The 15,782-nt window shown below is 43.8% G+C and overlaps 1 protein-coding gene across 2 annotated transcripts in view; it reads left to right on the forward strand.

The window, feature by feature from the left end:
* Positions 1-15,782, forward strand: part of nrp1a (neuropilin 1a) — a 68,728-nt gene that overhangs the window by 13,775 nt on the left and 39,171 nt on the right. For both annotated transcript variants that reach the window (XM_061065014.1, XM_061065015.1), the window contains exon 4: positions 6,479-6,660. In XM_061065014.1, coding sequence (XP_060920997.1) covers positions 6,479-6,660 — 182 coding nt within the window. The remainder of the gene's footprint in view (positions 1-6,478; positions 6,661-15,782) is intronic.

Raw genomic sequence — 15,782 nt, forward strand, 5'->3', positions numbered from 1 at the left:
AAATGTGTGTGTTTCCATTTTGCCATGGGCTCTTTTCTTATTAATACTGATTACTCATTCTCACTGAATCAAATTGATTCTGCTCACATCTGCATGTGCTTTATTCAGCTTTTATGTTGACTTACATTTTACAACTCCACAGTGCTCTGCAGGTTGAATCAAATGGCAGCTCTCTGTTTTGTACAATATCAAAATAGTCTTTATTGACACACATTGTTATACAGGCAGCAAAGCTACATTTTTATTCCTTTTTGGACGATATAAAACAGCTAAAACTGTTAAAAATCTTAATGAAACTCCAATAAAAAAATAGCATTTGTTGAACTGCCTTTTTTCTTCACTTTTTATAAGAAGCAACATTTTCTGAGCTCCTCAAGAAGAGTCACTCTATCCTTAAAAAAAGACGACAACCATTACTGACTTGAACAAACAAGAGCGCCAGTGAAAACTGCAGGTGTTTCCACGAGTCATGTTTAACCAAGAGAAGATGTATTGCTTCTTTTGTTTGAACGACTGTCACATATCCACATCGCTATAATCAAGTTATTGTGACCTATTTGTCATGCTTTGCAATTTTAATGAGGGAAGAAGGTCAAAGTGTGCGTAACAGGACGACTAAAAATATGCACAGCTCAGTCTCGGCCCTGCAGGCGTGTCTCGCTGTCCCAAAGGGGGAATAGAAAACTAGTCAGCTGAACATACTTGAGCACTGACAGGGTTAAAAGTGCATTAGGCGTTACATGTGAGGTGAGCGTGGGGGATTTAGTCGCCTTGCTAACAGTGGGATCTATTGTGGTCAGTTTGAGTTTGCCTGCTTGTTTTACTCACCCTCCGCCCCCCTCCAGCACACAACAGTCTGAGCCTCCTCTGTGCTGAGCAGAAAGGATCCCCCCTTGGGGCAGAAATCTCCCTCTGTCAGTCTGTACTCATATTTCCAAATAAAGGATTATTGTGCATGTTGCAGAGGGAGGGGGGACGCAATAATTGAGCCTAAATAGCCAAATTCATTAATTTGATTGTTGGCGACAGCAGATCTCTCGACAGTGTAATTAGGGAAGCTAATGGATGGAGGCACGTTAAATCCATCAATGCTAATGATAATTGCTGTTCAGCAAAGGAAATATGCTTAACAAACGTTTGGCCACCGCCGCCGCAAAATCACAAACAGCCAACGCATCTAAAAATATGACCGAGCTGAGGGTTAACCGTGCGGGGGTGACACCCAAAAGAGGCCACTTGGAGGAGTGCAGCTGAGCCGTCTGTGCAGGGGCATAGCCATCTTTTCATCCATCTTTTTTAAAAATATATTTTCCCTCCATCCATCCATGTGGCAGCGTGGTGGTGAGCCAAGCAATCATGCCCTTCTCCCCTTCGCTTGACAAGGAACCACTTCTGAACCCATCAGCTCTGATTGGTCGGTGGTTTATCCTGCTGGGTGGGTTTACCGCATTCTGAGGACTTCAAACTCCTGCAATTATTTTCTGCAGATTCAGGAGTGGAGACACATCAGCGGGGGAGGGTGATAGCTAAAATAAACTTCATGCTTCATGGTCAAGCGTCTGTTCTAACGATGAGGTCTTAACCTTCAATGGAAATCTTACTGTTGGCAATTCAATTAAGGCCTAACGTCTTTAGCTGGGGACATTAAGATGTAAAACGGGTTTACTGCAGCTACTTTTTTCATATGTCCAGGCAAGCTGACAACGGGGGTCATTCCAGCTGGACTTAGCCAGAGGACAGAGGGAACCTGTGCTTCTAGTGCGGGTTAATGAATGTCACTTGCAAGAGGGAGGGGGACAGAGAAAGGGAGGATTTTATTTCAGTGAGGTATGTCCCCTCCAGGCTTGGAAAAGGTAACTTGTCTCGTGCCCCCTTGGACAAATGTTAATGATGTTTTTCCGGGGCCCCAAGTGACAGTTTGTTAACCAAAACTCCTTAAAACATGAAGTCCCTGGGCCTTTTTTTCTTCCAGTTTTCTGACAGCTGACAACTTAGTCCTTTTCCCCTGCTCAGCCCCCTGGGGCTCACAGAGCTGTCCCGTGTCTGTTGTTTCGGCTTTCCCACTTGTGTTGCACAGAGATGTTTTGACATGTTGTAGGTGACATGTTTTTGTGAAATAGCAGGCTCTATACCGTGACAGCGGCAGAAAGAGAAATGCCTGAGAAATGCACAGGACATTTTGCTCTCCTCGCAGCTGAACTAAAGGGAGTAGTAGCAAAGAAAGAGCTCTTGTTCTGGGGGGTTTCCACAGTGTATAAATGGTCTGATTAAGAAATCTAACCAATTGTATGGGGCTTATGCAGTCTGTCATAGTGTTATTCCGTTGCCACAGATTGCATTGCTTTTGTAGAACCATATCAAGCGGACGTTTATAGAGGGAGAACAGATTATATCCATGGGAAAGCTTCAGGCAGTATAAGTTTTATATTGTTAGGCCGACGGTTTGTCGCCTTCTCTTTGGCTTTGCAGGGAGGGCTAATGTTCTTGTTTGACACTAGCGGATTGCTTTCTCTCTGTGCCTGAAGAAAGAAGGCAGGCTAATACATTTGAGTCGGTGAAGCGAAGGTCGTTGAGAATTACATTCACCCCCCCCCCCCCCCCCCCCCTTCGCCCCCCTCTCTTTTTTCCCTTTAATTTCCCCACTGGATTGGCAAACCGTTTTTACTATTAGCACTGTGGTAGGCTGCTCACTGTGTGCCTGTGTGTAATCGTCTGTGTATGTGTGTTGTTGGCGTGCTGGCAGGCCCACCCAGACGCAAAGCCCGACGAGACGGATAAATAGGTGCACGGCTCAACTGGATTGTATTGTCATGAGGAATAAAAGACACAACAACGGCAGTGATACGACGTATAAAAGCATTTTTTTTTAAAAGCCTCTACAGAAGGGGAATATCTGTTTTACTTGGCGGGTTAGGACAACGTAAATGAGCGGCAAGACCCTCTAACTGTTGGGAGTTAAAGCAGGCAAAGTTAATGTTATTCTTTTTTGGTTCTAGAGAAAGTGGAGTTCCCAATTGAGTCATTGAATTGTGTCCCTACAGGTGTTCAGAGCAATAGATTACAGCTACATTTAACACGTCTGGCAACAAGAGATCCTTTTGCACGCATCAAACGGCCCGGCCAAGCACTTCCTGTAATGTCTTCCAGATGATAAGGGCCTGGATGGCCTGGATGGATCTGTGTTAGCAGAGTGCAGTGTGGGCTCAATCGTGCAGAACTGCTGGAGTTCAGGCTGACATGCTCGCCATTTAGGCACAAATAGAGACGTTTTACACGAGGGGTCTCTTCTTTCCTTTCTTTCGCTTGCATATAGAGCGAAAGCGAGGACCCCCAGGGCGTTTTCTCTATTCCTTCTGCATCCTCTCCCCCGCTGCGCTGCCTTTTACGAGGGCCATCCGAGCTGATGATGTGCCGGGGTAAAAAATGCAATAAACAGCTTTTGTGGAGGTGTGAGGAGTCGAAATGGAAACAAAAATAAGAGTGTCACTCTTGTTTGGATGGGGAATCAAGAGTTCATGAGGAAAGGCAAAATGAAAACATTGACTGACATCTGCTCATGACACTCTTCACTGATATATCATGCATGTACACAGAAAGCATAAAACCACACACACAAACACACACACACAAACACACACACTTTTACCCACTCGGCTTCTTCAGCTGCACTGCAGCTTGCTCTTCTCGTCTTCTTCATCTCTGTGATGCATCTCAGCATCAATTTTTTAGGCGTCTGGCAATGTTCAGCTTTTGGCAGTTGCATGGGGTTCGGAGGGGGGGGGACAGGGGCTCTGAGGTGAATTATAAGTCGGCTGATAGAACAGAGCAGGGCCACACAAAGATTGATGCTCTGTGTTGTGAGAGAAAGATGGAGGAGAGGAGAGGAGAGGACATGAGAGGACATGAGGAGAGGAGAGGAGAAGGAGAGGAGGAGAGGACATGAGAGGACATGAGAGGAGAGGAGAGGAGAAGGAGAGGAGAGGAGGAGAGGACACTAGAGGAGAGGAGAGGAGAAGAGAGCAGGAGAGGAGAGGAGAGGAGTTTATGTTGATGAACTCTGTCTACGTCACCTTATAGGCAGAAAAAAAAATTGGACTTCAACAGAAATCTTAAGTGTGGTTAACAGTGATAAAATGATTTAGCACTCATGTCTTCTTTTCTTTAACAAGGATGAGGATGTATTCCCGTGACTTAACTCGATGATGATATCATTGCAGCAGAAAACAACAACAATGATCCCTCCTTCAGGGGACTTCAGAGTGATCCTCTAAATAATGAGTGCCATGTAGCCTGGGGTAAATGTTGTAAACACCATGTAAAAAACACTTTTTTTCTACTTTGCTGCAGCTGATAAAGCCGCTAAAACAAAGGTACTGATGTCGGTCGAGCTGAGCTGAGAGACCAAGAAAATATTTTCTGACATCAAAGAGAAGAGAGGCCAAACGAATCGAAAAACTTCTAACTAAGTTCAGAACAAAAATGAAGTGAAAACAGATTTGAATCCACTTGTAATAGTTTCAAGGTTCAAAGAGAAACAGGATTGCCTCTCATGGCCTAGTTTTAAAAAGACAGACAGCTGTTCCATCTAGCAAACCTCTAACCCAAGGAACTGAAAATTTAAAGGAGGGATGAAGAGAAGGCACTTGATGCACGTTGACAGCTCAATATCACCTCAGATAAATCTATCCAAGCAGAAAGACAAGTGAAGTCATCCATCCACCGCACCTCCTCCTGGGAGCCAATTTCAAGCAGCACCAGCTCTTCCTTTAGTAACCCCCTGTCCTTCCCTCTCAAAAGCTCACTCCTTGTACTTGCAGTAATATTTATATAAAGTAAACCGCCTCCCCAGCCTCCCCAGATCACTTCAGGTAACTTTTGTGTTTACAACAAAATACTTTTGAGGCAAGAGAAGGAAGCCAAGGTGCCAAAGAGTGCGTGTTGATACAAGTCGGGCCCCACCTGAGGGATTTCGCCCACCCTGAGCCATCATTCAAAGTGTAAATCGCCTTTTTGTGCGAAAGCCTGCGCATTAAGCAAATTGAGAATCGCTAAGGAGACGTGATGTTTTGACAGTAATTTGGGAATCAAGACAAACTATGAAAACAGGCCCCCCTTTTGCCCAGGAGGCACACACTGTCTGCAGAAGACAGAGAGAGCATGTGTGTAACTAAAGTGCCCTCACAGCTGCTGAAAATGATACTCACACACGTCAGAATTCAGTTTTTGTATTTATTGCATTTTTTTTGGTTCTATCTCTGATGAAGACGGAGGACCATCGCAGCAGGTCATCAGGGCTTTGTGCAGGAATGTGTTCCCCTTTAGAGGCCTTGTGGAGCTTGGCGTGAATCGGGGTTATGGGCAATTAGGAAACCTGAAGTCAAATCAACGTTTTGGATCGACTCTCAGCCCCGTCATCTGCAGTCAGAACACAGCACGGAAAAGTCATCTGAAGCATCATGCAGACTTACACACACACACACACAGACACACACACACACACACACACACACACACACACAGACACACACACACACACACACACACACACACACACGGGCAGAGAAGCAAAAACCACAACTCAAATCGTTCAATGTAACAAGTGCCTGAAAACACACGTTCTGTATATACACACATGCAAGGGACTGCCAGAGGCTGTTTAGACCACCCTCATTGGCCAGTCCGCCTAATTTCTCTTTCACCCGATTAAGTTTCACACGGCAGATTCCATCCATGTGTGTGTGTGTGTGTGTGCGTCATGGCTCCTGTTCCAAAGGCCTATTTCAAAGCTGTTTTCCTTCCTCTGCTCCTAAACTCCTCGCTGACTCAATTAGGCGTCTGCTCCCTTCTGTAGCCGTGGGTCTGAAATTCCATTTCAGTGGGATGCTGTGTGTGTGTGTGTGTGTGTGTGTGTTTAACAGCTTTAACACCTGCTTCATTCTATGCACCAGCTTAAGCCAAAGGCTGAGATATCATCACTTGTAATTCCCATTTTCTCTTATAAAACAGGCCCACACACATCGTCAGTGTTGTGGTTAAACAGGAGATGGACAAACGTTCGGCTCAGGTTCAGCAGTTGAAACAGTTAGGTAAATTCGACCTGAGTGCGGCTCCGGGCACAACACCTCTGCAGCGAGTGTGTTTGTGTTTGTGTGTGTTTTTCCAGGTCGATATAATGAAAGCAAAGCCTGCCCACCTGTTCCCTGAGTTTTAACCTGAGACCTCATTAGTACACAGTGTTTCATTTCCACTACATTACCTGCACAATATGCTGTGCGGCTCTGGTTATGTGCTCCTCTGAGTATGAATGTATGTGTGTTTATCTGTGCGTGTGTGTGTTCAGGCACGACATGAGCCTAATTTCCTACAAATCCAATTTACCTCTTTGGGAGGAAAGCAACAAAGAAGTGTATGAAAATCCCGCCTCAAGGGGTTCCAAACTTTGACTAACACTGCTTGTATTTCTCTCGCCTCTTCTTAGGTATGACTATGTGGAGGTGCGGGACGGTGTGGATGAGAGCGGTCAGCTCGTGGGGAAGTACTGTGGGAAGATCGCCCCGTCTCCCGTCGTCTCTTCAGGAAACCAGCTCTTCATCAAGTTTGTGTCGGACTACGAGACTCACGGGGCAGGTTTCTCCATCCGATATGAGATCTTCAAGACAGGTGGGTGGCCTATCACAGCTGGAGCTTCACTTTACCCCCACTCTCTGAAGTATTACCTGACATGTCACTAATACTTGAAATACTGTAGACCTGCACTCACATCTGTAATATCTATCGAATGTTTCATCATCAGTTTATTTTTATCAAATTAAGTGTGTCACCTAGTTATTATTTCAAGAGGAAAACCCTGCAGACACTAGTGGCAATCTCAAGGGTGTATTGCTCAAGCTAATGCTGTATTTCTCAGGTTAAGGAAATCATTTTCCATTAACCTGTTTGCAGCCGAGTTTTAGATATACTGTGTTGAATTCTTCATCCCTGAACCTTCAAGTCACAACTGATTTGAGACAGAAGTGTGCCAAATTCACATTGCATGAATTCCTTCATTTGTCTCCATATTAACCTAACTGGAAATAACTGTTCTTTGAATCATTGTAATTCATGTCACAGTCATTTGGTGCATTGATTTTTTTTTTTTAAATACACTAGCATGACAATATTGTGCACTCTGAAAATCATTAGCTTCGGTTTCTTCCCCATAAAAGCTACGTCCTGCAGGGGTTACTTTTCCTTTCAAGTATTGAGTCCAAGATCAAGAATAGATTTTCATGCATTTCAAATAATTTAGCTGCTTCTTCCATTCGACATAGAAAACAGAAGACATTTGCACTTTAACAGTACAGTCCTCCATTGTAGGGAAAATTAACTGCAGAGTAAAACTTGTAATCGTCTTCATTGTGAGGGTACTTTGTGTTAATTGCGATAATACTCCAAACATGTGTTGAAGTGCAAATGATTTGCCTAACACCTGAAAGCTAACTCTGACTTCTGAAAAAAAAACACTGATATAAGTTCCATATCACAAATAAATCAGATTCATCTTAAACTATCAAGCACCCGCAGTATGATTGGATGAAAGTTGCAGGAATCCGTTTGATTTTGGGATTTAAAAAAAGAGCCTCTCCATCTAATTTCATGGTTTGTTTATGATTTAGTCGAAGCACCAGAGCGTCAAATTATGCAATCGCAATATGGCAGCCAATATGCTCCATTCAAAAGCAATGAATCATTGTCCCATATGTTCCATAATCATAGCAGCTTGTTTTAATGTGCTTTGAATCATTGTACAATGAGCATGGGTATAATTTGCTAAGCATTGACTTGACAACACATTGTTTCATTGTCAGATGGCAGTCCAAATCGAGGCTACGGTTGGGGTTTGGAGAATTTAAGCTGATGAACTGAATGGAGGGTTAGAAAGTGATTTCACCTTCGTCTGTTGGAGTGCTAGAATCAGTTTGAGCTTCCTTCCTTAATGTTAAGGCTAAAAATAAAGACCTCTGAGTAATCCGGCCGGGAATCAGGCGTGATAAACCATAAATATCCTCAGGGGATGTCTATCTTATCACAGCATAACATGATGCAGAATTTCCTGTTGCTTGGCTGCATGTCTTTGTTTAGACTGGAGGAAGGACAAGGAGGAGGAAGGCACATATCTGGAGAGTGACTCTTAGGCAGACAGGTGCTCCAGACTCCACTTTCATTAATTAACCTTAGCAGCAGTCTATGGGAAGGCCTCCCGTGACCCTCGGAGACATGATGAATGGCCTCGTAAGGTCCCTCCTTCCTCTTAATCTGGGATGGTGTGTGTTTGTGTTTGTGTGTCGCCATCACAGCAGGGCAGCTGGTGGAGTGTGGGTCCATTTACGAGATCAAAGCGAACACTCCACCCCGACAAACTCATCCGCACAAACCGCCGCCTCATTCCCCTTAATAAGGACCCTGAATGTGCTGCATTCTTCCCGTGATTAGCTCTGTATTTTCTCAGTCTCGGCTATTAGCCGAGACTTATGAGGCGTGTTAGGGTTGCAGTGCTGATAGTGCTGAGCACACTGAGATACAAGGAGGTACGGATCCAGTAAGAAATTCAGATGTTATGGATAGGAAAATGATCAATCTACTTCTGCTGGATCGGGCTATAATCTTGCTTGTAGTCTGGCCTCGGCTAAAACAGAACTTTTTCATTTTGTTTTGCAATTAGTGCCACTCCCTCGCTGTTGTAAATTCAGACTGGCTTTATGCTTTGACTTTGCCTTGTTTTGACTGCTGCAGCACAGTTTGCAAAAGAGAACGGCGCAAAAGAGATCTATTTACATCCCTGTTTGTTTGAGCAAGAGAGAGAGAGAGAGAGAGAGAGAGAGAGAGGGAGTGAGAGAGGGAGAACCAAACAAAAAGAGTGATTCCAAGGTAGCTGATTAGTACAGCTTATCAACAAGCAGGGTATTAGCTGGGAAAACATTGTGTTGGCTAACACATGTAACGTTAATGATGATACACAGATGCTCTGATAACGGATGGAGGAATGGGAAGCTTGCGCCTCTGCATGCCAATGAAGTGAAATGCAAAGAATGCAGGCTGTTTATCAGTGTGATGAGAGGCCTGAAGATCACGGGAAGTCAACCCCAGGGACTGGTACTGCCTTTCATCTGGGGGGTACGTGCAAGCAAAGGTCATGTTGAAGATAAATATACCCACAAAGCAAACACATGTACTCCCTTCAGGGATCATATGCCAACTTCAACAAGTATGTTTACACGTGCAAGCTTACCCACTTAAGCCATCGACTATGTAAATACACTTTCACACACATACGTCAACAAGCTGGCATTTGCAGCGTTTGCTTTCATCAACTGTAGCCTGCAAAGTGTCTAATTGGAAAAAGAACAGGTTGTTTTGCGGCTCTCTGCGGCCGTTTCCACAACAGTCTTTACCCCTCTCTCTACACCTCATTCCCATCCAACCATCTTAATTAGCATGGGCTATTTATTTTATGGCCTGCAAATTGGCAGCCTCACTCCGCTGGCTGAAGTCTGGCAAGAGACGGGAAAAAAAGTGGGATGGGGGGGGGGGGAAGAGATAGAGGAGAGGCACAAGTCGGGGGAGTGAGGAATATTTGAGCTGAAGGAAGTAGATTAGCAAGCTGGTCATGTTTGTCTCTACCGAGGCCTCCGACTTCCAGGCTGTGATAAAATGGTGAATAAAGAACTATGGCCTTGACTTGACAAACAACCATTGACTGTAAACAACAAGTGGATGTAGCCGCTTGGTTTCACAAGTTAAGCTAAAGCAGAAGTGTATTAAACGACTTTCTTGTTTTATGGCCAACAAGGGGGCAAAACCACTGGTTTCAAAATCAAGCCAAATGTATACGGGATGAGAAATAACTATTCCCTAATGCAACTATGGTCTCAGTTGCTTCTTCCAAGACTTCTTTAATATAGCATGCTGTTCATTTTGTAAAATACAGCCCCTTTAAGAGTAAAACAGACAATCAGGCTTGTGGTTTTGGGTGTCGCTACCGATGGTTGCTAAGTTGTTTTAGGCAGATGGTCCATCGGGGTACAGATTTAGCGATGCCAAACCATCGTCTAGTCCAAATATGAACAACAAACAAAGTTGGGGATGGCAAATACAAGGCTTCAAAAGGGTAGTCCAACATGAGTGACATCACAGTGGTCACATCAACTTCTTGCGTACAGTCTCTGTAAACAACCAGCAGTCGGAACAAGAGTCCCTGATGTCAGCCCTAAAATGTCAGGCAGAGTAAGATGACGTGGGGGTTTAACCTCCAGCCAAATCCTGGTGCTTTTGTAGATGGCTGAAAGCTGTGTTTATATCTCCTCGAGAGTTTCTGGAAAGATCAGTCCTCCTAAGTAGACGCACATGCACAACATGTGTTTTCTTTAAACAGCTCTGCAGTTTACTTAGAGCCACATCAATGCTGGCAGAGGATCCACTGATGTGGGCGAAGAGGCAGAGATAGTGCTACTAGAGCCTCCTTTGTGCCCTCCCTCGTCTTCGTCTGCCTCACAATTACTCAGCAGAATGACTCAGGCTCGTTATTAAATGGCATTTTATAACGGAAATGATCCACGTCCAGACATCGGTTGAAGCATTTCAGTCTGGACATGTGCGTGCCAAAGCAAACAAGCACACACAAAAACAGACATTGATTCCTTGAACAAAGAAAGTGTTTTTTTTTTCATGTTGGCTGATAATTGTGCTGGACACTGAAATCTTTAGTTGAACAGTTGTTCTTCTGCATTTTATTAATTTCAGAGTTTAACTGCACAACATCCGCTCGCATAGACAACAAAGTCAGCAGTGCCTGTTACAAGTTATAACGTTTTTTTTTTTTTTAAAACCACTGCTTGTCAGGGCGGATGTCCTTTTTGTTGTCTCCAGAAAAAAATCAGGGAAGAGTCATTCAGGACTGATCAGACCCGGGGTGTCCGGATCAACATTTCCAATAGTCTTCTTTTTTTTTTCAAACCAGTACAAAAACAAAACACAACCCTAAAAATTCAGAGCTAAAACGTGGCTAGCAAAGTTTACTTAAAAAAGCCTAAATGTTAATAGATCTTAAATATGGATTTTAAAATGTGAATTTCCATTGCTGGATTTATTTTGCAGGTCGAATTCTTCTGTCGGTCGCCGTACTTCAACACCTGAGTAGTGTAGATCTTGCATAAAAAAAGGAATGGTTGTGCAGTTTCAGACGAACACATATTATCAAGGATGTGGACTAAATCTACCAGACTGAGCCCTATGACATCATCGTTTCATGTAGAAGCCCTTTTTATCATGTCACTGTTATGTGGGTGCTTTTACTTTAATCACACACCTGTGAAAACACTTTCAAGGTGTGTGTGTGTGTGTGTGTATATGTGTATGTATGTGTGTGTTGGGTGGGGCCTAATAGGGGGGGCACGTTCTGCTTTCATGGACGGCACGCCCTGATGGCATAGGTCACATCTGGCATGGAGACATACTGTCATCTAACACATACACACACACACACACACAGCCCCCATGGAAACCTAAGACAACAAATATCTTAAAAGGGAGCAAGAGAAGAAGACTGTGGTCCCACCCTCACCCACCCACCCAATCAGTACTGTGTCATCCCTCATTGGACTGGGGGGCAGAAGCAGTCAATGCACTAAATACTTGGTCAGCAGTGCCTCAGGGTGTGTGTGTGTGCCTATGGGTAAACCTGCCTTTCCATCTGTTTCAATGACTGACACCCAGCAGGCTCCAGGTTAATGTTTGATTTACTGTTGAAAGAGTTAATTCTCCACCTGCGATTAACCCTTCTGTCAGCGTGTTACACGGACAGAATGAGGGAGAGAGAAGGAAGGTATGATGGGGGGGTGGGATGGGAGCTAATGATCAGCCAGAGAGCGGCATGGAACATAAACAGTGTTGATTTACTTAACAGTCCAAGAACAACACCTTCAGCCCCCGTGGCTCCGGCCACTAATAACCCTGACCGAGGAGGGAGAGAGGGGATGGAAAATTTTTAAAAAAAAGAAGGTGAGAGACATTAAGAGGGGAGAGCGAGACAGATTCAGAAAGAAAATAGCAACCAGCCAACACATTTAACGCCTGCTCCTTGGCACAATGTTGTTGTTATGATTAACGCCCGGTCTCTGGTCCGCTCTGAGCACTTAGAGCAGCAGCCCTAATAGAGACGTGGAGGACAAATCATCAGGGAGAGTAACAGCTGAAACCATATTTATTTAATACTTATTGTTATTGATCGCTTACACTCCTGACGTTGAAATCAGATCTCCATTAAATATCATTTTGTCTTCTACGACGTGTCCTGTTAAACAAACTCTAATCACTCAGTGAGCGAGTCGCAGTGACATTTGTTTACTCCCCCCCCCCTCCTCTGCAGGCTCAATATAAACAAGAGTTAAAGGAATCCATTACTGCCAGCAGTAAATGCTGGAGCGCCCGGTTGGAGGTTGTCGGTAAATGTTGTGCGTTCAAGGTTACTTCTTTTTCTCTCTCCAAACATCCCACCGTAAAATTGGCTGTTTGTTTTAAAGCAGTGCTTGGACTAGCGGGTGCACGGTGGTCAAACAATCAGTTTTATCTGGAATGAAATGGAACAATCTTTGTTTGTGTTTTTCTATCAGCGCTACCTGAGTCAAACCTTTCATATTTACCGAAAACCCCTCTCCCATTGGGGCGATAAATCCAGCAGAGGAAAAACAGCAACACAGCTGAGACAGAGAGTGAGTTAGCATTCGGCTGACAACAGGATTTATTTGTCTCTTGGTGAGCTCCATGTCAACATAGATGCATGCACACACGCTGTAGACACTGATGCTGCCACAGAAAAGCATGACAGCTGTCAGTGAATGCCTCTCATGCAGACATGGACACAAAGCATCCTGGGTGGAGTGAGGGGAGCCGGGGACAGAAGCCCTCCCACATGGAGACACAAGATAAAAGAGATATGTTGGATGATTATCTCACTACTGGGAGCCACCAGAGCGCTCTGTCTTCTCTCACCACTCTATTTTTTTGTCATGATGGTTGCAGTCTGGCCTTTCTTATGGGGGTTATAAACGCAGCAAGGAACTCAGAAGGTGACAATTAGGGGGTTTGTTCTAGGCTTGGCCTCCGTCTTGAACGTTCAGAAGAAAACACAAACATAAGGACCGTTCGGGTGAAGATGGGAAATGTAAACCTGTACACTCACAGTCCAGATGTTCCAGATTAAACACAGGTAAACCTGACAACGATAAACATTAAGAATGATAAGAACACTGTATTCATGTAGCCCCTTGTACAGGTAGAAACCAGAGAATTAATCAAAACTGGAAAAATGCAAAAACTGCCCAAGAAAACCAAGCTATCAAATGCATTAAAACAAAACAGGTGATTAAACAAAACAGTTATTTTACTAAAAACATGAGGTGAAAACAAAGTTAAAGGCTAGTAAAGGACAACTAAGATGATCATAGCCTTTGTCTCACTTGTATGACAGTTTACATTTAGATAACCAGCTCAGCTGCAGAGCGTTCAAGAAGCCATGACAGATTATTAAAAGAATGAGTTAAATACTACCAACTTAACCATTAAGAACATTTCATTATCCAAGGAAGTTTAAAATCAGTCCCAAAAGACAACACTTGTAGGTGGAGGTAGAAGCTCTAACTGGGGTTATTCTCCCCCCCCCCCCCCCTCCCTTTTAATGATTAAACAGCAGACTTCTATTTAAATGTAGTTTATCAATTATGTTTTACACCGACAGTGAAAACTGCATTACATTGAGTCAGATCTTGTTGTAATAAATGCTTGAAGAAGTTTACAAGCTACTTGTTGGAATAAGCCAAAAATTTTGCAAATTATGGAGACAACTTCTTTTTTTTTGACCACCAAATAAAAATCATGATTTGTCACTGTGTAATTAAGGTTTGTCTGCATCCACCAGTTTTCATGCAGCCAAACCAATAACATGCACTAGACCGTGTTAGACAAATATACATCTAGGGGTCTGAGTATTATTTCACATTCTCTAAAGTCCAACCAACATCTCAAAAAAAGGCATTTATAAGAATAAAAAGTCTCACAATGTAGGATTAGGCTTCATGCTGATGAAATATATACTATAATATATGCATCAGTCAAGGCATTGTATAAACATTTGTTATGGTGCCAGTCTTGAGCCTGGATTAAGACAGGTTTTCAGAGTGAACCATTCCCAATGACCAAATCTGTTCTGGTCAACTGCTGAGCTGAGATAAGGGTCACAGTGGAGGCTGATGAAATGGATGGGGAGTGGAGCCCTGAGCCAATATCCCCAGGAAATGCAACACACTGACCTGAATTGCACTTTGGATCCTGCAGCTGTCTACAGCACTCAGGGAATACAGGCGCTTTTCTTTTTTCCCTAAGAAGTGTCCTGCATTTGTATTTTTTTTTTAAGGAGAAACTGTCTGACATTTCTCCCCAATACGGCGAGGTAAAAGTGCAGAACTGCAGCATGTAGCAAACCCTGTCATCCTGGGGAACACTCGCTCTCTCTCCTGTCAAAGTCTCTCCATTTTCCGGGGGTAAATAGGAGGGGAAGCTGTGAAATTAATGGTGCCCAGTGTTCTCGAAAGCCACACTTTAGCTGCTGCGCTAAATGTCAGCACTCTTTAGAGTCAAAAAACACCACTCACTATGGCCTTCAACTCGAAGAAAATCAACATGGCTCTCCCTCCCTTCACTCACTTTAGCAGTGGACGAGCTGGAGTGGCCCCGATAGTCTTCAATTATGGTCCCAGCAAGATGCTTCAGAAAACAGTTTGCCCTGTTAATTTAAGCCACAATGACAGTAGAACAGAAGCACTGCAATGCAACGCCCTGTAATTTGGTTTTCTATCATCACCATCAAGCTGTCTGTCAGAGCACCATGAAAATGACATTATTTTTAGGCATATTTCTGCCATTAATGGCTCCAAATAAATGCCTTTCATGCCACTAGTCCTTGTTTTCCTGATGTTGTGTTGGCTTGGTTATGATTTGGTGCGCTTCTTGCACTGCAAACACGTCTTAATGTCTCATTCTGTCCCTCTCTTAATGAATTTCCTTCAGCTGTGTATCATCCTTTCTTTCATCACATGTCAGTCACTCTCAGATCATAATCTCCTGCTCGTGATGCTCTGAGAAAGTGGCTAACGTGGGAAATGTGTTACTGCTCCTCACTAGCTGAAAGGCAGCTCTCCAGGGAGCTGTGAATAAATATTTGGACTCTCCCTTGTGTACAATTGTGTGTGTCCTAAGGGTGTGTGCCCGTTGATGTGTGTATTCATCACACTTGCCTTCCGTCACTGGCGCTGTAATTTTTCCTGAGCACCTCTCATATGTTTCACAGACGTGTCTTGATGAGAGAGGGACAGATTCTTTCTTTTGCAGAATAAATCAAGCTGTTTATACACCGTTGCTTGATTCTGGTGATTGAGGCCTTTCACTGAAGTGTACACTCACAGTCCAGATGTTCCAGATTAAACACAGGTACAGTGATGAGGGACTGTGACATTTGTGACCATAAAGGAATGGATAAACAAGCACAGATGTGGCCTGTAGTGAATGGAGGAGCTATAGCGAGGTGGTCCCTCGTCTATGGGCCATAAACTGTCCTCCTCTCAATAGAGCAGCTGTGAGGCACAGCTTAGCAGTACGCACCACACAAAGCAACTGAAACAGATCACTTAACCAACACTCATTCAAAAGAATCTTCCCCACCCATCCTTTGTCTCATCATCTCGTTTCCTTCC

Source organism: Labrus mixtus, chromosome 19 (assembly GCF_963584025.1).
Source record: "Labrus mixtus chromosome 19, fLabMix1.1, whole genome shotgun sequence".
Taxonomy (NCBI): Eukaryota; Metazoa; Chordata; class Actinopteri; order Labriformes; family Labridae; genus Labrus; species Labrus mixtus.